The sequence below is a fragment of the Leucopleurus acutus genome (assembly GCF_964270905.1).
Source record: "Leucopleurus acutus genome assembly, chromosome: X".
Lineage (NCBI taxonomy): Eukaryota > Metazoa > Chordata > Mammalia > Artiodactyla > Delphinidae > Leucopleurus > Leucopleurus acutus.
Window position 1 is genome coordinate 129,811,058 of NC_139148.1, and position 20,696 is coordinate 129,831,753.

The 20,696-nt window shown below is 60.2% G+C and overlaps 3 protein-coding genes across 3 annotated transcripts; 2 read left to right on the forward strand and 1 right to left on the reverse strand.

Annotated features, from left to right (window-relative positions):
• Positions 1 to 10,334: 10,334 nt before the first annotated feature.
• LOC309978667 (melanoma-associated antigen 8-like) lies at positions 10,335 to 11,108 on the reverse strand (the record flags this gene model as incomplete). Its single annotated transcript, XM_082865168.1, has 1 exon — positions 10,335 to 11,108. The coding sequence occupies one exon, from the start codon at positions 11,106 to 11,108 to the stop codon at positions 10,335 to 10,337; it is 774 nt and encodes a 257-aa protein (XP_082721294.1).
• A 6,348-nt stretch (positions 11,109 to 17,456) lies between these two features.
• LOC309978668 (uncharacterized protein) lies at positions 17,457 to 18,789 on the forward strand (the record flags this gene model as incomplete). The annotated part of the gene is made up of 2 exons (XM_082865169.1): positions 17,457 to 18,438; positions 18,761 to 18,789. 2 exons carry the CDS (start codon positions 17,457 to 17,459, stop codon positions 18,787 to 18,789), a joined length of 1,011 nt encoding a protein of 336 aa, XP_082721295.1.
• Positions 18,790 to 18,857: 68 nt separating this feature from the next.
• On the forward strand, positions 18,858 to 20,060 carry LOC309978669 (paraneoplastic antigen Ma6F-like; the record flags this gene model as incomplete). Its single annotated transcript, XM_082865170.1, has 1 exon — positions 18,858 to 20,060. The coding sequence occupies one exon, from the start codon at positions 18,858 to 18,860 to the stop codon at positions 20,058 to 20,060; it is 1,203 nt and encodes a 400-aa protein (XP_082721296.1).
• Between the last annotated feature and the right edge of the window lie 636 nt (positions 20,061 to 20,696).

Consider the following 20,696-nt stretch of genomic DNA (forward strand, 5'->3'; position numbering starts at 1 on the left):
GCTCAGCAGGCCGTGGGGCTGCCAGGCTTGGAGGCAGGGGGAGGCCAGGCCTGGCAGCCTACTGGCCCCATATTAGGGGCCACTCCAGGTGCCTGGGCCTCCCTCCTGAGAGGGTCCCCTATTCATCATCCCCTGGGGCAGGTTGTTCCCTGTACTGGCAAGCCCAAATGTGTCCCTGTAGGCCCCAGAGGGACCCAGGTGTCAAGGAACCCCCCAGCCCCCGCTCCCCTCCCACAAACACACACACCCTAGCCATCGTCCCCCCACAGAGCCCTGAGGTGCGCCACGTGTCAGCCAAGGCTCTGGTCTCTGTGGGCCAGTGTCGTGAGCTCAACGTGTGCTTTCTGGGCATAGATTCAGGCCCAGCGCTGCCTGTTGTTGTGGAAATGTGCCTGTGTTCTCCTCTGAGCAGTTCCCCCAACCCCTGCGCGGCGTGGAGACCCCGAGCCCAGTCCCAGGAGCCGGCGGGAAGGACGGGATGGACGAGGTTACAGCCAGCGCCCACCCCAGGACCTGGGAGCCCACCTGCGACCTTCAGAAGGAAGACCTTGACCGGGGCTGCAGGAGGTCTGCGGGAGGCTCCCCAGGGCTTGTGTTCTGCTGGGCCACCCCGTTGTTCCTCGGGACTCCACGTCCCCGGCTTGGTGGCGTGCGCCCTGCTGTGGGACTGTCCTGTGCCCGCCATAGGGCAGGGGCAGGGCCAGGCCCCGGGCATGTGGGCCAGAAATGGAGGGTCTGCCCTGGGGGGAGCGGGCATGGCCGGCGCCCATCTTCCTGGCGAGAGGCCACCCGCGGGGCCCTCAGGAAGGGAGACTGTGGGGAGATGGAGGGCCGCCGGGTGGGGTGTAGCGGAGGCACCTTTTTGAGGACCCTGGGTGGGGCCGGGACCCGTGAGCTCCGGTGGCCGTTAGAAGTTCCTCTGTGTGTTGTTATGCCCTGTGTTCAATGGTTTCAGTCAATGTTTCTGTTTAATAAATTTCCCTGAACGTTTCATCTGAGTCTGGCCTCTGCTGTGGGCAATGGAGGGAAAGGGCTGCTGCGGGTGAGGGCGGGGGTCCAGAGTCCGATTCCTGCTCAGCACCCATGGGACACCTCTCCGGGGAGAGGGTAAGGTAGGCACTTTGCAGACCCAGACATCGTGAGGGTTTTTCTTCCAGTTCATAGGTGAATTGTAAAGTTTTAGCGCCCTTGACCGTGGGCCGCGTCTCGGGCGATGCTCGTGCTTGAAATCATGGGTGCTGTGCACGGCCCGGAAGGCCAGGGGACACACAGGAGGACTTCTGACCTCGTGGGTCACACGTGGGTCCGTGCACGTCTGCCTGGCCCGGGGGCTCCGGGACCAGAAGGCCGTGCCCGGTTTGCACGAGCGCTCGGCCTGTGGCTCTGCACCCGTGCACGAGTGTATTCGTGCCCCCTGCGATGACGGGCGTGAAGCAGGAGGCTGACATGCTGACGGGCCTGCCCTTTAGGATGTCACTTCCTGGCTGGGCTGTGCTGTCACCCCCGAGCAACCGCAGCACTTCTGTGAGGGGCTGAGCGGGAGTGTGAGCCCAGGGTGCTGCCGGCCGCGCTGCACTGTCCCGTTTACGTGGCGGAGGGGCACGCCGCGCTCCGCATGGCTGCGGACGAGAAGGGCCCCGCCGCGGGCAGGGCGCCCGGCTTCGGCGAGGCGCCTCTTCCTCCCGACACAGCGGCTCCGGCCCTCGGCTCAGGGAGCTGCACCCCCCAGTCCCTCGCCCTGGACCAGGCCGTGCCCGCGGGGCACCCCGACCTCAGGCTGCTGCCTGGAGAAGCCGCTTTCCAGGATTTGACGCAAGAGCCTTTGTTGAAAAGGCCTCGCACCGCCTGCGAGGCCGTGTGGGAAGGCAGCCTGCTCTTCCACCCCTTTCCCAGGAAGCTGTGGACGATCGTCCACAGCAGTCGCTTTGCATCCATTGGGTGGAATGAAGACGGGACTTGCATAGGCGTCAACAGGCCGCTGTTTCAAAAGGAGGTTTTGGACAGGGACGGCCTAGACAAGGTGTTCAAGACAGAACGTGTGGAGAGCTTCATCCGCCAGCTTAACCGCTATGGATTCAGCAAAGTGTACCAGGACATGCACACGTCCCTCTGCATGACCAACCTGTCCACGAAGGAGCGGCCCGCCCACGTCCTGAGCGAGGTAAGGAGGGCGGGGGACGGTGGGGGAGGAGCCCTCTCCAGGGGCTGAGCCGCTGGGCCCGGGTGTGTGGGGGGGCGGGTGCCAACCCCGGGGCCGCCTGGGAGGTCGGCAGGCGTGTCGGGAGAGCTTCCTTTAAAGGTGGTACTTGGGGACCGGCGTGACGGCCGGAGCTGGCAGTGCCGCGCGCTGTGTTGGGACGTTGTTATGGGGGGACCCGAAGCGTTCTCAGCACAAGGACGTCACTTCTCTCCCTCCTCCTTTTCCCTTTGGTGTGTCTGTGTGAGGTGATGCGTGTGAACTGGACCCCCTGTGGTGATCATTTCGCAGCACACGCGGGCAAGGCGTCATCCTGTACTCCTGACACGTGGGCAGTGCCGCTCGTGCCTGACACGCAGTCACAGCGGGGGACAAGAGGACACTGCTGCAACGCTGGCCCTTCCCGTCCTCCTGCTCGGGGACAGTGGCCCGCCGAGGGGAGGGGGGAGGTCTGTGTGCCCCCTTGACTCCCATAGCTCCAGAGCATCACTTGAGTGGGGGCGCAGGTCCTTTCCTGGGAAGCAGTCAGCGTCCCCGGTCTGGCCCCTGGAGGTGCTGGCCAGGGGGCGATTCGGACACTGCCTTAGAAAGCTACCGAACCTTGTTGCAGTCTCGTACCTGCAAACGCCACGTCCCCTTTCGTGGGCCTTGTACTCATACTAAGGGGCCATTTTCAGTCATTTTCCAAGGGCGAAAGGTGATGGTGAGTGAGCGAGTCTCGGGGATGTCAAAGCTGGGGCACAGCGTCCTGCTGGGACCGGGTCCCGCTTTCTCCAAAGAGGCCCTGGGTCGGCTGGGGGAGGGCGCCCAGGGGCCCAGCCAGGCGGCTGCTGCTTGCGAGCAACTCTTTTGTGACTCGGGGTTTCCTTTTCTCTCTCAACCGCGACCTCAGTTACACTTCTACCACAGTCCCCTGTTTCAGAGAGACTGCCCGCACCTCCTGGTGAGGATGAAGCCGAGAGTGCACACTAAACCAGCATCCGGGCAGGTGGACGGCGAGCCGGCGGCCCCGGGGCACCTCCCGGCGCCCAGCGCCGCGGAGCCGCAGGACGGCCTCCCACCGTATCCTGAGCACATCCAGGGGACCCCGAGCTACCCGCAACTCGACCATGCCTCCGCCCTGGCCAGGACTGACTCTGTCGCTCCGGCCCCTCCTTGGACAGCAGCGGAGCCCCCCGCGCCGGATCCCAACGTGCAGATTCTGGTCCCTCTAGTTCCTGTCCTGGCAGAGGTGGCCCAGCCAGCCGAGGTCCCCTGCTCTGCTGCGCCTGGCCTCCCGCCCAGATGAGTCCTCCCTGGCCCGTTCCGGGCCTGGCCGCCGCACCCCTCCAAGTCCTCAGCCTTCCCCCCCACCGCGCAGCTCCCGGGGGCCGCGCTGCTGCCTCTTGCGCATCCTGGATGCCCGAGGTGGCCGCCAGGCCTGCCGCCTCCCTGACCTTGATCCCTCGGCCCCTGAGCCCCTTTGCTGCTGCTGCATGGGCTCCCGCTGTTTCCTGGAATACCCGACCCCTCCAGGCAGGCCCACAGAGGACCCTGACCAGGCAGACCCTGCAGACACACGGAGGTGGTAACGCGGCCAGAACCTTGCAGGGCAGTAAAGAGCACGGGGACATGAGAGCGATGTTCCACCCAACACGTGTTTGGCGCCTCCGTCCTGGGCGTGGCTGAGCAGTTGAGTCCCCTCAGCAGGAAACGATGACAGGTGACAGCCCACCCCCGGCACAGTGCGGGCACCTAGCAGCTAGTCAGTGAAGCCCCTCAGACGCCCTGTGTCCACCCACTAGAAAGACCCTTGAAGGGCTTGACAAGCACAAGGAAGGCCCTGGCACCCGCGGCTTCACAGTTGCGGGGGCATCATGTCCAGCAGGGTCTCGATTTGACAGATGAGAAGAGCTCAGGCCTCCCCTGGTCAGAGGCCTGAAAAGAGCCCTTACTGTCCTGAGACGCACAGGTGTGGAGGTGACGGTCCCTGGCAGGGCCCTGCGGGTGTTCAGTTTGGGGATGCTCTCTGGTGTCTGGACAGCAGGATTGAGGTTTGCTTTTCACTGCGGGTCCTGCGTCTGGAGACATTTTCCTGGTTCTCTTTTCCTTGCCTTTCGAGCTAAACACTTCAAGGGCGCCATGCTCCACCACCCTCTGGGCGCTGGGGTGTCGCGCTTATACCGCGAGTCCTTGTGGTCAGCGCCCAGTGATGTGTACAGAGCACTGAAGGCCAGGGCGCACCCCCAGCTCACAGTTGCTGCCTCCACGTGTGGGGGATGGGCCGGGGGACCTGGCCAGGACTCTGTGGCTGTCACAGCGATAGGGCGACATCCCCTCCCAAACACTGCTAAGGAGGGGGCGGGGAGCGGGAATTGCCTGGAGTTCCAGGAGTTAGGACTCTATGCTTTCACTGCGGTGGCCCGGGTTCAATCCCTGGTCGGGGATCTAAGATCCCCCAAGCCTTGTGGGGTGGCCAGAAACACAGAAAAGGAAAAAAAAGGTGGGTTGGGGGAGGAGGGGAAGTAGACCCAAGGTACCAGGAATGATCCAAGCACCAGCAGCCAGAGGAGCCCCGGGTCTGCCCGGGTGAGGGGTGGTCCCATCTGCCGCTCCCGTCTGTCACAATGCAACAGCTAGTGCACGTCAGGGGGGGTCTCTTGAGCAGCCCAACAGCAGCGCCCCAAGTGAACGATGCCAAAATGGACAGAAGGGACGGAAGAAACCGGTCTACAGTAGAAGTGGGAGACTTCGGGCCCCCTGTGATGGATTCAAATGGATCCCCCAGCTCCCACCCCAACCATTAAGTCCACCTGTTGCAGTGCTAATCCCAAGGTGCATGTATTTGGAGATAGCACCCTTGGGGAAGTCAGTAAGGTTAAATGAGGTCACAAGGGTGGGACCCCCGTCCGACAAGAGCGGTGTCCTTTGGCAAAGAGGAAGAGACACCGAAGATCTCCCTCCCTCCCTCAGCCTCTCTTCCACCCTCCCAACCTCCCTCCCTCTCTCTCCCTCCATTTCTCTCCCCCCCCCCACTCTCTCTCCCTGCCTCCCTTCTCCCCCACAACCTGTTCAGAGAAGCAGCCAAGTGAGGGACCAAGAGAAAACCAGCTGTCTGCGAGCCAGGAAGAGACGCCTTCCCTCACCTGAGACTGCACTTTCCAGCCAGTTGAGGTTGGACTTCTAGCCACCAGGACTGGCACCCAGTACATTTCTGTAGTTTTAGCCACCCCCTCTGTGGGACTTTGCTATGGCAGCTCTAAGCAGACTAACACAGCCTGCTTTCATTATGGGTACAGCGACCAGACAGCACCGCAGTACGGGAATCACAGATTTGAACAGCACTGTACAAAGACTAGGTCTCATGACATGTGTAGACTATTAGCCCCAAGAACAGAGTAGACACGTGCTCGTCAAGCGTACCTAGAACGTTCTCCAGGGTACTCCACGCGTCAGGCCACACAGCATCCCTCAGTAACCTTAAGGGGATACAAACAAAAGGGCTGAAATCATACAAAGTATGTCCTCTGGCCAAAATAGAGTGAAATTAGACCTCAATAACAGAAGGAAATGTGGGAAATCTGCAAAGAGAGGGAAATTGAGCCGTGCGTCCCCAAATAACCGCATTAGTCTGGGACGATGCCAAATCCCACAGCACAGGATGAGGGGCTGAAACAGCAGACACAGATTCTCACGGTGGCTCCGACCAGGAAGCCGAGAGGGAGGGTCCAGCAGGGGTGGCTTGTACTGCGGCCGGTCTCCTTGGTTGCAGGTGGCCGTGCTCTTAGCGCCCCTCACGTGGTCACCCTCTGTGCACGCACCCCCAGCCCCTGCCTTCTCTCCTTGCGTGTGCTGATCCGCTCTTCCCTCAAGGGCACCAGCCATCTTGGATTAGACCTCATCCTGATGGCCTCATTTCAACCTAAGAACCACTAACTCCAGCCACAGTGACATTCTGAGGTTCTAGGGGATTGGGGCTTCAACATGCAAATTTTGGGGGGACGCAGTTCAGTCCATAACAATAGCCCAGGGAACGTACAAGACATCACAAGGGAAACTAGAAAATACTTTGAAATGAAGAAAACACAGACCAAAGCCCCCAGGACTTATGGCACGCGGCCAAAGAGGCACTTGGGACCTAAAGCTGCAAACACCCGTGTTCCAATGGAGGCGACACCTCAGATCAACCGCCTCATCTTGAACAGGGACAAGCGAGAAGACGAGGAAGGCGAGCCCAAGCATTCTGACAACAAATGTTCACGAGAAAAGAAAAACTGCGCTAATCCACGCACGCGGGGATCCCAAGACGTGCACTGGTCGGGAATCCTCACAACATGGGGGAGGGCGCATCTTTCTTACACACTCAGTAACAAGAGCTGCAGCCACCGACCACTTCATTTGGCCCAGGCTTTTTACAAGCAGGTCACCTCATGGGGAAACCCACACCAATGCTTTTGCCTGGTACTGTTAGGAGGCCCATTTTACAGATGGAGAAATCGAGGCGTAGGGAGTCGCCATGATTTGATCAGCTTGTCACTACAAGGACTCTGACTCAAGCTAAGCATCATATGCGTGCAAAGACCCATCCCCGCACTGGCCTGACCTGTCTCCCCAACAGTCAAGGGGGATTCAGCTGTCCTCCACGGGGTCCTACTACCTGACGCCTCAGGCCACATAATGGAGAAAACACAGGGAAGCCGGGCATTAGTGCCCATGAGAGCCTGACACTGCATTCTGCCCACGTGGCCTCCCCAGCCCCATCAGGTCACCATCTCTCGTGAAATGGACACGAGGGCCAGGGAGGAGGGTGAGGGTCTAGGACTGAGGGCGTGAGGATGGAGAAGGGTCCTGGAGCACCCGTTGTCCCAAGAGCACCCATTTCCTGCTGGGGTCCAGGGCTGCAGCTCACCGGCAGCGGCATCTGCTCCCACCTGCCTCCCCCGGCCAGCCCAGGGCAGGTCAGATGGGATCTAGTGGGTGCTGTTCCTTCCACCTCTCTGGGGCGGCTGACCCTCTTCACAGCCTGCATCACCGGGACCCCAAAGCCCTCTCCTGCCTGGCTCCTTTCCAAACCCTCATGCGGGTCTGCGGGTGGCTGGGGCCTCGGGGAGCGTCCTGGGGACCACCCCTGCCATCTGCTACAGCCTGTCCCTCTGCTCAAACACCCTGATCGGGGACACCAGAGTCCTAGCCGGCTCTGCGGGTGGCTGACAGGACACGCCTGTGCCTCTCACACTCAGGCTCAAAAACCAAAACCTCACGGTCACATTCAGAAGGCCATCAGCGTACTCAAACATTTGGGCATTACGTAGGGAATGATTTCAAAGTAAGTCGGAAGCACAGAGATTCGCCCCACATCCACGCGGCAATGATTATCACTTACCAACCACGAGGAGACTCGCCGAGTGGCTACATCACGTCCTGCCAGCTCCACCCGAACCATGATATTGGTCGGGGGGGGGGGGATGCTTCTCTGGGACTTTCAGATAAACATACATGCACGAGGTCATCAGGACCGGGGCCTAAGCGGCTCCTAGTCGGGGGACAGGCAGGGCAAAAGCCAGGCTGTGCAGACCGAGGCCAGGTTCTGGACAGAGTGGGCGCTGTGGGCAGCAGGGTCACCCCTGAGGGGGACTCGGGGCTGGGCCCCACGGGGACGCCCCCGACCCCAACGGGGCCGTTCGGCAGCTGGCGGCTGCCCTCCTGACAGAGACTCAGCACAGCCCCGCAGGGACGGATGGGTGCAGCTCAGGGACCTAAGGGTGCGGGTTGCTTGAGGGAAATGCCCTCTGCCAGCTCCCTGTGGGGCAGCCTCTCTCTGGAACACCTCCAACCCTGCCCAGGGCCTTAAAGGCACAGAGTCTGGCATCTCACATCTAAGGGTCAAAGGTGCAGGACTTAAGACCCTGGGGGAGGAAACACAGTGGTCTGTGTCTGTGTTGTCATGGCTTGAGGACTAACCCCCGACCCCGGTGTGCCTTCGATACGGATGGCCGTGACAAAAATGCTTCTGCTCAGGATTCAGTGGCAAAGGGTCATCACATGACCCCTCCCAAGTGAAGAGGACTCTGGCAGTGCTGTGTCCCCTCTTGTGCGGGGAGGAGAGGAAGACAAGATGGGGACGAGCACCTGACGGCTCTCCAATGCCACACTGCCTAGTAGAGGCTCAACAAAAGCAGCGCTTACCATTTGTGATGACAAAATCCCCTTCTTTTCCGGCAGGAGTGTCTGAGCAGGTTACATTGGCCCTGAAATTCTCCACCTTTTCCAAGTGCCCACCTGCTATATGGCAGGTGCTTCAAACCCAGGATCCCACGTAATGTTCACGTTGTCGTACGGCGCTCAGCAGGGAGGGCTGCCTCTTTAGCCCCCGGCGCCGTCTGCACCTCCCACTGCAGTGACCTCCCAATCCCATTAGGCCCAGGAGTTGCCCCTTCCTTTCGATGCCAGGTCACAGCCCAAACCTGTGGGTCTCTGATGCCGCCATACTTCTGCACCTGCCTGAACGCGGGGACACTGGTGGACGTTGCTTCTTAGTGGCTAGGACTTATTTCTAGTATTATTCTGATCCCAGACTCTGTCCTTCTCCCCTCTGGAAATTGCTTTCTTTTCATGACATCTCAGAGAATTTGCAGCTCCATAGGAAACGGAATAGAAAACCAGTCAAAATTGCTGTTCTGTGTGTTTTACTCCTGGAGGATATATTATTCAATTTGGATGTGTGTGTGTGTGTGTGTCTGTCGGCATGGAGGGAAGGGTGGTGATTTCCCCAGCTGGGTGCAGCTCACGCAAAGCTCCCAGGATTCCAGTCACACGGCGACTCCTTTCCACTTCGGCAGCCTCTCTTCTTTCAAACCCCCTATTTTCATTCATTTCATCCCACTGAAATCTAGACCCTGCTCACAAGTGGCCAAAGTAAACTCCAGGTGACTAAAATGGTCGTTTCCATACAGTTGGTAATTGGCTCTCCCAGGGCAGGGAGAGGAGGGCCAGCCCCGGGAATACCGAGCAGGGCTTCAAAGAGCAAGACCCTCATTTCTCTGGAAATCCTTGCAGATGGCGGGTATGAAACACCTGCCTCTTCACTGTGGCCCACTGCAATGCAACAAGAGCCAGCACGCCTTCCCTCCCGCCCCAGGGCGAGATTTCTCTCGGCTTTATCCACGACCCAGAAGGACATCTCACAGCAATGTCCCATTTCAGACTTTCCCCTCCAACCCAAGACACACCCTCTGCATGTCTGGCTGCTGCCACCACCCAGCTTCATCACCATCACCTCCCACAGAAGGAACCCCCACTTCCCAAAGGCCCAAAGTGCCCTGGCTCGGGGCACTTAACACTCCAGGGCTCGCTCCTGGAGCCCCACCGCCTCGTCCCATGTTGTCTTATTCTGTGGGACTTAGGGGACGTCTCACCACCTTCCTCATGCGACAGTGGCTCCTAGACCATCACTCTAGGTGTGGGTGTGTCCTGCTTTTCCTAGCGTTCCCGCTACTAACACAGGCCCTTCCGGAGAGCAGAGGCTCCGTGGAGGTCTGCGGAATAAACAAGCCAGTGGGCAGGGGGCTTATTGACGCAGATGAACCTTCTCCTACTTTCTTAAAATACCCGTGCAAATCCAACTCAACAGAGATAGTTCGTTTTATTTACAGAATGACAGACAAGACAGGGAAGCAAGAATTGGAACAACAATGGCTTTTATTTTTCTATTTCTTCCCCCATCTATATCACTGCTAAGTACTTCCACATTTCCAGAGCAGTTCTGATTCCAATTCCCTGTTATCTTGTACACGGTCACAAAACGAACTGGGAGATTTCCCAACCTCTCTTACAAAACAGCAAAACTCTTGTTCTTGAACTGAATTAGTGCAAATACCTGTGGGATTAACGTCATACACAAAGTTAGACACTGAAGCTTGCTTAGTCTTCTATTCAAAGAACCAACATTTGAAAAATTCCTAAAGGAAACAGACATGGAAGTCCATGTCAACATACACAACAGGAACGCAAAATGCTGCACACCGGCTTCCCCCAACTCGCCCGGCTCTCACTGCTTAGAAGGCTGACCGCTCCCTCTTCAAACTCAGAGTGAAGGAGCAGCCCCCCTTCCTGCCCCACGGGAGAAGCTGCTGGACGTGGGACTGGCTGCTGCACTGGCTCAGGCTCCCTCTTCCTCATCGCTCACACTCCCTGCAGACACGGATGGGAAGAACCTGGGATCCATGCTATTGATCCTGAGCAGATGCTGCAGGACCTGCCACTTGCTGGCCTCCGCGTAGGCCCGGGGACCCCACAGGAACTCGTAGCGGGCAGGGTCGCTGTGGGGCACCTGCCGGTACTCCAGGTAGCCCGTCTGCACCCACACTTCGGTGAGCAGCTCCCTCCCGCCACAAAACCCCAGGGTGCCTAGCTTTCCCCACACCTCCTCCTCAGGGACGCGGTCACCGAACAGGGTGACCATGGTCAGGACCAGCAGAGGGAGGTTGGCCTCGGGCGTGCACTGCCAGTCGCTCAGCACTGCATCCCAGGTGAGGCCCAGGGTGGGGACCAGGACGTAGGTGCGCTGGCGGGGGTCCACCACCTTCACGTCCACGCCAAACAGCAGCTGCAGGCACTCGCAAACGAGGCGGAGGACCACGGGGAAGTGGTCCCGATGCTCCCGGACGACCGTACTCAGCATCTCCGCCTCGGAGGTCGGCTCCCCGGTACGAAACTTGACGAGCAGGAACCCCACCAGGTCAGCCATCAGCACAACAAGTGCCTCGCGGGACAAGGGCTCGGCATAGGCGGAGAGGGAAGGGGCACCAGGGGAGGCGGAGGACGAGGGGGATGCGGCCTCCTCCCCCGCAGCCCCCAGCAGCGGCGCCTCCACCGGACCCTGGGCCGGGACCGGGGCCTCAAGGTCGGCCTCAGGCTGGCGGAGCTCACTCATCTCGACCGGGGGCCTGATCACTGGGGTCGGGCCGCCCACGGGAGTGTGGGCAGGGGACCTCGTACCTGGGGAAGAGAGGGGGTGTGAGCGGCCTCGGCGGAGAAAGGCACCCTGGGCAGCCCTGACAAAGGCCACTTACAGGTCTCGTCTTAAGGGCTGCCCTCGGGCCTCACAGGGGCGCTCCTCCTGGGCGGCCTGTCCCCTGCCAACCTGAAGAAGGAAGTGAGGGGGCTCCTCAGGGTGCAGCCAGCACGGCCCCAGGTTCTGGGGCTGACAGGGCGGTGGGGTGACTTGGGTGTTGTGGGGTCCCCTCTGTTCTGGGAGGGGGAGCCCCTGGGTACACACTCAGGGCACGCACCTCCCCTTGGCTCCTGGCGCTGCCTGGGCCTCCTCTGCTCTGTGCCCTGAGGACACGGTCCTCAGACCTGGGCCTTCGCCTCCCGGTTCCTGGAGCCCCTGTAAGAGGAATGGAGGGCGCACCTCTTGTGTACACTGTGGCACAGCTCTGGGCCTCGGTGCTGGTAGGAGGATTGGGCCAGACTCTGTGAGGTCCCCCCAGTGCTGAGTTCTGGGGTGGGTGGTCCCCTCGGGGTCGCTCGTCGTGCTCACTGTTCCCCTTAAGGGCCTGGACCCTCCCCTTTGCAGGCCGGAGGGGAAACTCAGAACAGGACCCCGAATCTGAACAGAAAGCAGTGAGGGGGCCCCACAGGTGGCCGCACCTGCCCAGGGCCTCCCGAGGGTCCTAGGAAGGGGAGATGCTGGGTCCTCACCTCCTCCTCACATCCTGCCTGGCCTCCCAGCGCTGACCACAGGGGCAGGTTTCTGTTGAGGCCCCTGTTCCAGGGCTGGGGGTCTGCTCAGTCCTCCCTCGGGGTCCTGGGAGTCCACCCTCTGCGGACCTGAAGGCTCACCCCTCACACCAAACACCTGACCTCCTGAGGACCCCGACCCAGAGGTCAGGAAACATCTCATCTGCTGACCGTGCTCTGGCGCCTCCAAGGCCCCCGCGGAAGGGCAAAGGATCCCTCCCTGTGTCGGGGTCTAACGTCCTCAGTCCTTCCTTCCTCGCGTGCAGGCTGGACTCTGGGCAGGACCTGGGATTGTCCCGTCTGCCAGTGTGAGTCCCTGCTCCTTATACCAGGTCTCCAGTCTCTCCGAGACCCTGACGTCAGGACAGGCCTACCGTGCTCATCCCGCCCCGGGGCCTCCCACGGCCACCTGCAAGGGCAGTGATCTGGTGGGTCCCTTTTGTCCTCCCTCAGGGTCCCCTCAGTCCTGCCTAAGGGCCCTAACCTTAGTCCACCAGGGACCTGACATTTTACCCTCTGCCCTCATGAGACCCCGCCCCTTACCCCAGGTCCCCAGCTTCTCTGACACCCGGATGTCAGGAAGTGCTGCACGTGACGGCCTCCCCGGGCCAACTCAGTTCTGGGATGCAGGCTGCCCTCAGTCCTCCCTCAGGGCCCTCACCTTGACTCCACACAGGACCTGGGATTCTCCGCAGTTCCCAACAGACACCCCGCCCCTTATACCCCGCTGCAGCCTCTCTGATACCCCGCCCCGTGCTCCCCCTCTCCAGGGTGTCTGAGACCCGGATGTCAGGAAGTGCTGCACGTGCTCATCCCGCCCTATGGCCTCCCAGGGCCAACTCTGTTCTGGGGTCCACGTTTTCCTCAGTCCTCCCTCAGGGCCCTCACCTTGACTCCATGCAGGACCTGGGATTCTCTCCCGTGCCCACCAGACACCCCGACCCTTATACCCCCTCCCTAGACTCTCTGAGACCCCGCCCCGTGCTCCCCCTCCGCAGCGTCTCTGAGACCCGGATGTCAGGAAGTGCTGCACGTGCTCATCCCGCCCTATGGCCTCCCAGGGCCAACTCTGTTCTGGGGTCCAGGCTCCCCTCAGTCTTCCCTCAGGGCCGTCACCTTGACTCCACGCAGGACCTGGGATTCTCTCCCGTACCCATCAGACACCCCGACCCTTATACCCCCTCCCTAGACTCTCTGAGACCCCGCCCGTGCTCCCCCTACGCAGCGTCTCTGAGACCCGGATGTCAGGAAGTGCTGCACGTGCTCATCCCGCCCTATGGCCTCCCAGGACCAACTCTGTTCTGCAGTCCAGACTCTGTTAAGTCCTCCCTCAGGGCCCTCACCTTGACTCCACGGAGGACCTGGGATTCTCTACCTTGCTCACCAGACACCCCAAGCCTTATAACCCCTTCCCAGCCTCTCTGAGACTCCGCCCCATACTCCCCTCCCCAGCGTCTCTGAGACCCGGATGTCAGGAAGTGCACGTGCTCATTCCGCCCTATGGCCTCCCAGGGCCAACTCTGTTCTGGGGTCCAGGCTCCCCTCAGTCCTCCCTCTGGGCCCTCACCTTGACTCCACGGAGGACCTGGGATTCTCTCCCGTGCCCACCAGACACCCCGACACTTATACCCCCTCCCCAGCCTCTCTGAGACCCCGCCCCGTACTCCCCTCCCCAGCGTCTCTGAGACCCGGATGTCAGGAAGTGCTGCACGTGCTCATCCCGCCCTTTGGCCTCCCAGGGCCAACTCTGTTCTGGGGTCCAGGCTCCCCTCAGTCCTCCCTCAGGGCCCTCACCTTGACTCCACGGAGGACCTGGGATTCTCTCCCGTGCCCACCAGACACCCCGACCCTTATACCCCCTCCCTAGCCTCTCTGAGACCCCGCCCCATACTCCCCTCCCCAGCGTCTCTGAGACCCGGATGTCAGGAAGTGCTGCACGTGCTCATCCCGCCCTTTGGCCTCCCAGGGCCGACTCTGTTCTGGGGTCCAGGTTCCCCTCAGTCCTCCCTCAGGCCCTGGGAAGTGATTAGCCCATGAGGGGGGAGCCCTCATGAATGAAATTACCTCCCTTATAAAAGAGGCCCCAGACGGCTGCCTCATCCTCTTGTGCCATGTGAGAAGATGGCTAGTTGATACAGCTAGACAAGAAACCAGTCCATATAAAGAAGAGCTTTATTACTATTATTTATTACTCAGCCGTACAAAGGAACGAAATTGGGTCATTTGTAGAGATGTGGATGGATCTAGAGACTGTCATACAGAGTGAAGGAAGTCAGAAAGAGAGAAACAAATATCGTGTATTAATGCACATATGTGGAACCTAGATAAATGGTACAGATGAACCGGTTTGCAGGGCAGAAATAGAGACACAGATGTAGAGCACAAACATATGGGCACCAAGGTGAGAAAATGGTGGGGGTGGGCAGGGGGTGTGATGATTTGGGAGATTGGGATTGACAAATGTACACTAATATGTATAAAATGGGTAACTCATAAGAACCTGCTGTGTAAAAAAATACATAAAATAAAATTCAAAAGTTAAAACAAACCAAAGAAATAAGAATAGGTTTATGACATTATCAATCACAGTAGAAAACCACCTGTAAAGACAAATGGACGTACTTGCCACAACGGGCTCTGCATCGCCAAGTTCGCTCCCCCAACTCCGCAGCCTTGCAGGGAGGCCTTCCTATTGGTGGAAGGCCAATGGGCGTGTCTTTTGCTTCCGGAGGCGCCAAGCCTTGGGACCTCAGGCCCTCAGTGCGCATGGCTACTGCTGCTTCCGTAGCAGAGCGCCTCCTCACGTGCTCTTCTGATCCAACCAGTTTCTCGGTAAAGAGACGTCTAGAACTTTCTCCCTCATCGTCCTGGGGCTTCCGGGAGCACCCGGAAGCCCACGTGGCGCTCGCACAGAGTGCCTGGGACAGTCGGCGGCACGGTTCCTGGTTGCTCTGCTGAGACGAGCTCTTCAGCCCCTCGTGAGCGGGACTCCGGAGCCATCCACAGAGTCAGAGCGAGTCAGGAGACAGGCGGGGGCTTTGCCGGGGGCTGGACTCCGCAGGTACCGGGGGCCCCGGGAAGGAGTGGAGGTTGGGGGAGGGCTACGGGCTGCTCGGTTGGGAGTGGGGGAGCGGCGGCGGAGAGGAGCGGGCTGAAGGGGGGCTGAGGGAAGGGTCCCCCAGTGAGCGGGTCAGAGGGGAGGACCACTGGCTTCCGGGGTGGCTGGTGGGGGGCGTTCTGGAGTCGGGGTGCAGAGGGTGGGGCTAATGGCTAAGCGTGGGGGGGGCCTGAGCGGAGGGCTTCCTGCTGGTCGGGTGGGGCCGGCCTTGGGGGCCAGAGGAGAGGACGACCGGCTGCGGGGGTGGGGAGGACGGGACGGGCGGGGAGGGCTAACGGCTGCTGCGTGTGGCGGGAGGAAGGCTGAGGCGGGGGTCGGTGGGGAGGACTCCCGGGCGCGGGTGCGGTAGGCGTTAGGGGAGCTCCCGGTGGGGCGGGGCGTGGGGTGGGGGGGAGGACGCTCGTGGCAGTTAGGGGGCTCCGGCTCCCGGGTGGGCGGGGGCAAGACGGGTGGGCTCTGCGTCTGGGGCACGAGAAGCGAGAGCCCCTGGCGCTGAGTGTGCTCGGGGGAGGACTCCCCGGTGTGGGGAGGTGAGAGAGGCCGTCTGACCTCTACGCATGGCGGGGCGCCCGGCTTCCAGGGCCCAGAGCGGAGCGCCACCAGCTGGTGGGTGGGGGAGGGTGTATGGAGGGGATGTAGTGCGAGGGGTCGGGGAGGAGCCGCCTGGCCACGGGGGGGCGTAAGTGAAGCTGAGAGGGGGAGGCGCTGGGGCTGCTGTGATCTGGTGGAGGCTGTTGGCCATGGCAGATGGATTTGTGGGGGTCCAGGGAGGGGCTCTGGCCCGCTGCATGAGGCATCGAGAGCTTCAGGTCGCCTCTGTCCGGGTGGCACAGGAATTGCAGAGGTACACACAGTACACAGAGGTACACACAGTACACAGTACACAGAGGTACACAGAGTACACAGATTCTTTACGAGGGTGCTTTGCACATTCAGCCGGACACGCCATACCAGAGTTGTAAAAAGGTCTCCATAAATTTAGCAGTATTGCAAGTTTCCATGATAAGTTTTCTCAGCACGGGGGAATTTTATTTGATGGTACTAATGATAATATATCTTCAAATATTGGGAAACCCATGGATCAAAGAGAAAAATCACAGAGGGACTTAGAAAATATTTCCAAGTGAATACTAAAAAAGCACAACTTACCAAACTTAGTGGGAGGCAGCAAAAAGCGACAGGAGGAAACTGTATTCCTCTAAATGCTTCTGTTAGAAAAGAGTCAGGACATAAAATCAGTGAGCTAACAGTCCATTGAGAGATGCTAGAAGAAGAAGAGCAAAGGAAACATAAAATGAAGCGGGAAGAGATATGGGAATATATGTATATATATAACTGATTCATTTTGTTGTGAAGCTGAAACTAACATACCATTGTAAAGCAATTATACTCCAATAAAGATGTTAAAAAAATGATAAAAAAATGCATATCAAAAAAAAGAGAGCTAAGAGAGGAAATCAGTGATAGAAAGCAAATTATGGACACGGTGAACGAAGCCATGCGCTTCTTTCAAAAGAGCAAGGAAACCGAGCAAGTCCTAGAACGATGAATCACGGAAACAGAAAGAACGCTGATCCCCAATAGGAGGAATGAAAGAGGGCCAACGTTACGGATCAGAGGTGCATTAACAAAGGGGTATAGGGGAATATTATGGGACATTGTGGAAATGTTTATGCTAACAAATTGGAAGACTTGAAAAATTCCTTGGGAAAAAGGCAGCTTCCTAAAACTGAGGCCAGAAATGTAGAAAAGGTGACGAGCCTTCTATCTGTCTTTTTAAAAAAATTATTTTAGTTATTTTATTATTGTTTCTTGAGTCGTACGCAACAAGTGCTCTTTTGTTATTATTTTTAAATTTTATTTTTACTTTGGGCTGCGTTGGGTCTTTGTTGCTGCGCGCGGGCTTTCTCTAGGTGCAGCGAGCGGGGGCTACTCTTCGTTGCGGTGCGCAGGCCTCTCATTACGGTGGCTTCTCTTGTTGCGGAGCACGGGCTCCAGGCATGTGGGCTTCAGAGGTTGTGTCACGTGGGCTCAGTAGTTGTGGCTCGTGGGCTCCAGAGCGCTGGGTCAGTGGTTGCGGCGCGTGGGGTTAGTTGCTCCGCGGCTTGTGGGATCTTCCCGGACCAGGGATCGAACCTGTGTCCCCTGCACTGGCAGGTGGATTCTTAACCACTGCGCCACCAGGGAAGTCCCTAGCCTTCTATCTTGTAAATAAATGTAATTTATAAAAAAACTTTCCTAAAGTCAAACAAACCAAACAGGGCAGGGAGGTGCTCCAGGCTGCTGCTGTGAGGGGCACTAGGGTGGGCTGTGTGGCACAAACATGAGTCTCTCCTCTTTGCACCCACAGGCCGGTTCCCACACTTCAACAGCCTGTGCACACCTGTTTGATCGCTTCCCCCCACCCTCAGGTCCTCGAAGATGGCGATGGCTCTGGCGGTATTGCGGGACTGGTGCAGGTCGATGGGCGTGAACGCTCAGCGATCTCTGCTCATCCTGGGAATCCCAGATGACTGCAAAGACCAGGAATTCCAGGAGGCTGTGCAGGCTGCCCTGCGTTCCCTGGGCAGGTACCGAGTGCTGGGCAAGGTCTACAGAAAGGAGCTGGGGTCGAGTGTTGCCCTGGTCGAGTTTGCTGAGTGTTTAAATCGAAGCTCGCTCCCCCGCCAAATACCAGGCAAGGGAGGGCCCTGGACTGTGGTCTGCCTGCCCCAGGCCCCTGATGCTGATTCACAGGATAGACCCAATTGCCCTGCGCAGCCCCAGGGACAAGCAGTGGTTGGCAGGGCGGGTGAGGCAGGAACTGCAGGGGAGGAGGAAGCTGCAGGGGAGGCGGGAGTCGCAGGTATGGAGGGAGACACAGGTGAGGAGGAAGCCTTAGGTGAGAAGGGAGGTGCAGGTGAGGAGGGAGCTGAAGGTGAGGCAGGAGCTTCAGGTGAGGAGGGAGCTGAAGGTGAGGAGGGAGGTGCAGGTGGGAAGGGAGCTGCAGGAGAGGAGGGAGCTGAAGGTGAGGAGGGAGCTGCAGGTGAGGAGGGAGCTGAAGGTGAGGCAGGAGCTGCAGGTGAGGAGGGAGCTGAAGGTGAGGGAGGTGCAGGTGAGAAGGGAGCTGCAGGTGAGGAGGGAGCTGAAGGTGAGGCAGGAGATGCAGGTGAGGAAGGAGCTTCAGGTGAGGAGGGAGCCTCAGGTGAGGCAGGAGCTGCAGGTGCGGAAAGATCTGAGGGTCAAGCAGGAGCTGAAGGTGAGGCAGGAGTTGCAGGTGAGGCAGGAGCTGCAGGTGAGGAAGGAGCTGCAGGTGAGGAGGGAGCCTCAGGTGAGGCAGGAGCCGCAGGTGAGGAAGGAGCTGCAGGTGAGGCAGGAGCTGAGGGTCAAGCAGGAGCTGAGTCAGATGAGGAAGGAGCTGCAGGTGAGGAGGGAGCTGAAGGTGAGGAGGGAGCTGCAGGTCCGGAAGGAGCTGAGGGTGAAGCAGGAGCTGAGGGTCAAGCAGGAGCTGAGTCAGATGAGGAAGGAGCTGCAGGTGCGGAAGGAGCTGAGGGTCAAGCAGGAGCTGAGGGTCAAGCAGGAGCTGAGTCAGATGAGGAAGGAGCTGCAGGTGAGGAGGGATCTGCAGGTGAGGAGGGAGCTGAAGGTGAGGAGGGAGCTGAAGGTCCGGAAGGAGCTGCAGGTGCGGAAGGAGCTGAGGGTGAAGCAGGAGCTGAGTCAGATGAGGAAGGAGCTGCAGGTTACAGAAATGTTGCAGGCGTGGCAGGACTTCTGAGTATGGCAGGACCCACGGGCGGGGCAATGGCTGCGCCTGAGGAAGCAGTTGTGACAGCGGCAGGCGCCATGGGTGAGGCAGGGCCCGGGACCCAGCAGTGGAGGCAGGCCTCGCAGCCCGTGCTGGACAGCATGGGCTACCAGGAGCTGGGAACCTTCTCTGGGATGGAAGAGCCGGGCCACGGGGAAGAGTCCTCTGAGAGCTGGCTGGAGCAGGCCAGCCACACGCTGCACCTGTGGCGCCACGTGTCTGAGAGGGAGAGGAGGAGAAGGCTGGTGGAGAGCTTGCGCGGCCCCGCGCTGGACCTCCTGCGTGGCCTCCTGGCGGAAGATCCCGAGCTGGCTGCCCAGGACTGCCTGGCCGCGCTGGTGCAGGTGTTTGGGAACAAGGACCCCCGGGGGAGTGCTCGGCTGAAGTTCGTGACCTGTGCCCAGCGGCCCCAGGAGACTCTCTCTGCGTACGTGATGCGCCTGGAAGGCCTGCTGCAGTCGGCCCTGGAGAAGGGGGCCATCCACCCGGCCATGGCGGACCAGGCGCGCGCCCGGCAGGTGCTGACGCGGGCCCGGCTGAACGACACGCTCCGGGACACGCTGAGGAGGAGGCGGCTGATGAGGAGGCCTCCCGGCTTTGCGGGGATGCTGCGGCTCATCCAGAAGACCGAGGCCTGGGACGCCGACCCGGCTAGCAGGGAGCACTTCCCAGGGCAGGAAGAGGCCCGTGTGGACGTTGCAGTCCTGGCAGCAGCCGCCCAGGCCGCCCCGGCCCATGAGGCCATCACCGCAGGCACCACTGCACATGGCACCAAGGCCTCCCCGGCCGGTGAAGATACCACCGCCCAGGCCGCCCGTTCCAAGGAAGGGAGCGCCGAGGACCACCCGGCACGTGAGGAGGCCAGTGCGGCAGTTGCCGGCACTGCCAAGGCTGGCGAGGCGGCCCCTGAAGACCATGGTGCCGCCAGGGCAGCCCCTGGCCCTGGGGAGACCAGCAAGGCGTCCACGGCCACTCAGGAAGATGGAAGTGCTGCCGCCCCTGCGGGCCTAGGTCAGGCAAGACCCTCAGATGCCCCCGGAGTCCCCATGCCTGGCCGGATGGGCAGTGCTTCCCCGGTGGCCCCAGGAGGTCCTGGCTGGGAGCCAGAGGGCCTCGCCCAGGCAGAAGGCCAGGAGGCCGAGGAGACCCCCGAGGAGGGGCTCAAGCCCATCCCAGAAGAGCCGGGAAATGAGGACGGGGCTGCAGAGATGAGCCCCCCGGGGTCCACCTCGGGCCAGTAGGCTCAGCAGGCCGTGGGGCTGCCAGGCTTGGAGGCAGGGGGAGGCCAGGCCTGGCAGCCTACTGGCCCCATATTAGGGGCCACTCCAGGTGCCTGGGCCTCCCTCCTGAGAGGGTCCCCTATTCATCATCCCCTGGGGCAGGTTGTTCCCTGTACTGGCAAGCCCAAATGTGTCCCTGTAGGGCCCAGAGGGACCCAGGTGTCAAGGAACCCCCCAGCCCCCGCTCCCCTCCCCCCAACACACACACCCTAGCCATCGTCCCCCCACAGAGCCCTGAGGTGCGCCACGTGTCAGCCAAGGCTCTGGTCTCTGTGGGCCAGTGTCGTGAGCTCAACGTGTGCTTTCTGGGCATAGATTCAGGCCCAGCGCTGCCTGTTGTTGTGGAAATGTGCCTGTGTTCTCCTCTGAGCAGTTCCCCCAACCCCTGCGCGGCGTGGAGACCCCGAGCCCAGTCCCAGGAGCCGGCGGGAAGGACGGGATGGACGAGGTTACAGCCAGCGCCCACCCCAGGACCTGGGAGCCCACCTGCGACCTTCAGAAGGAAGACCTTGACCGGGGCTGCAGGAGGTCTGCGGGAGGCTCCCCAGGGCTTGTGTTCTGCTGGGCCACCCCGTTGTTCCTCGGGACTCCACGTCC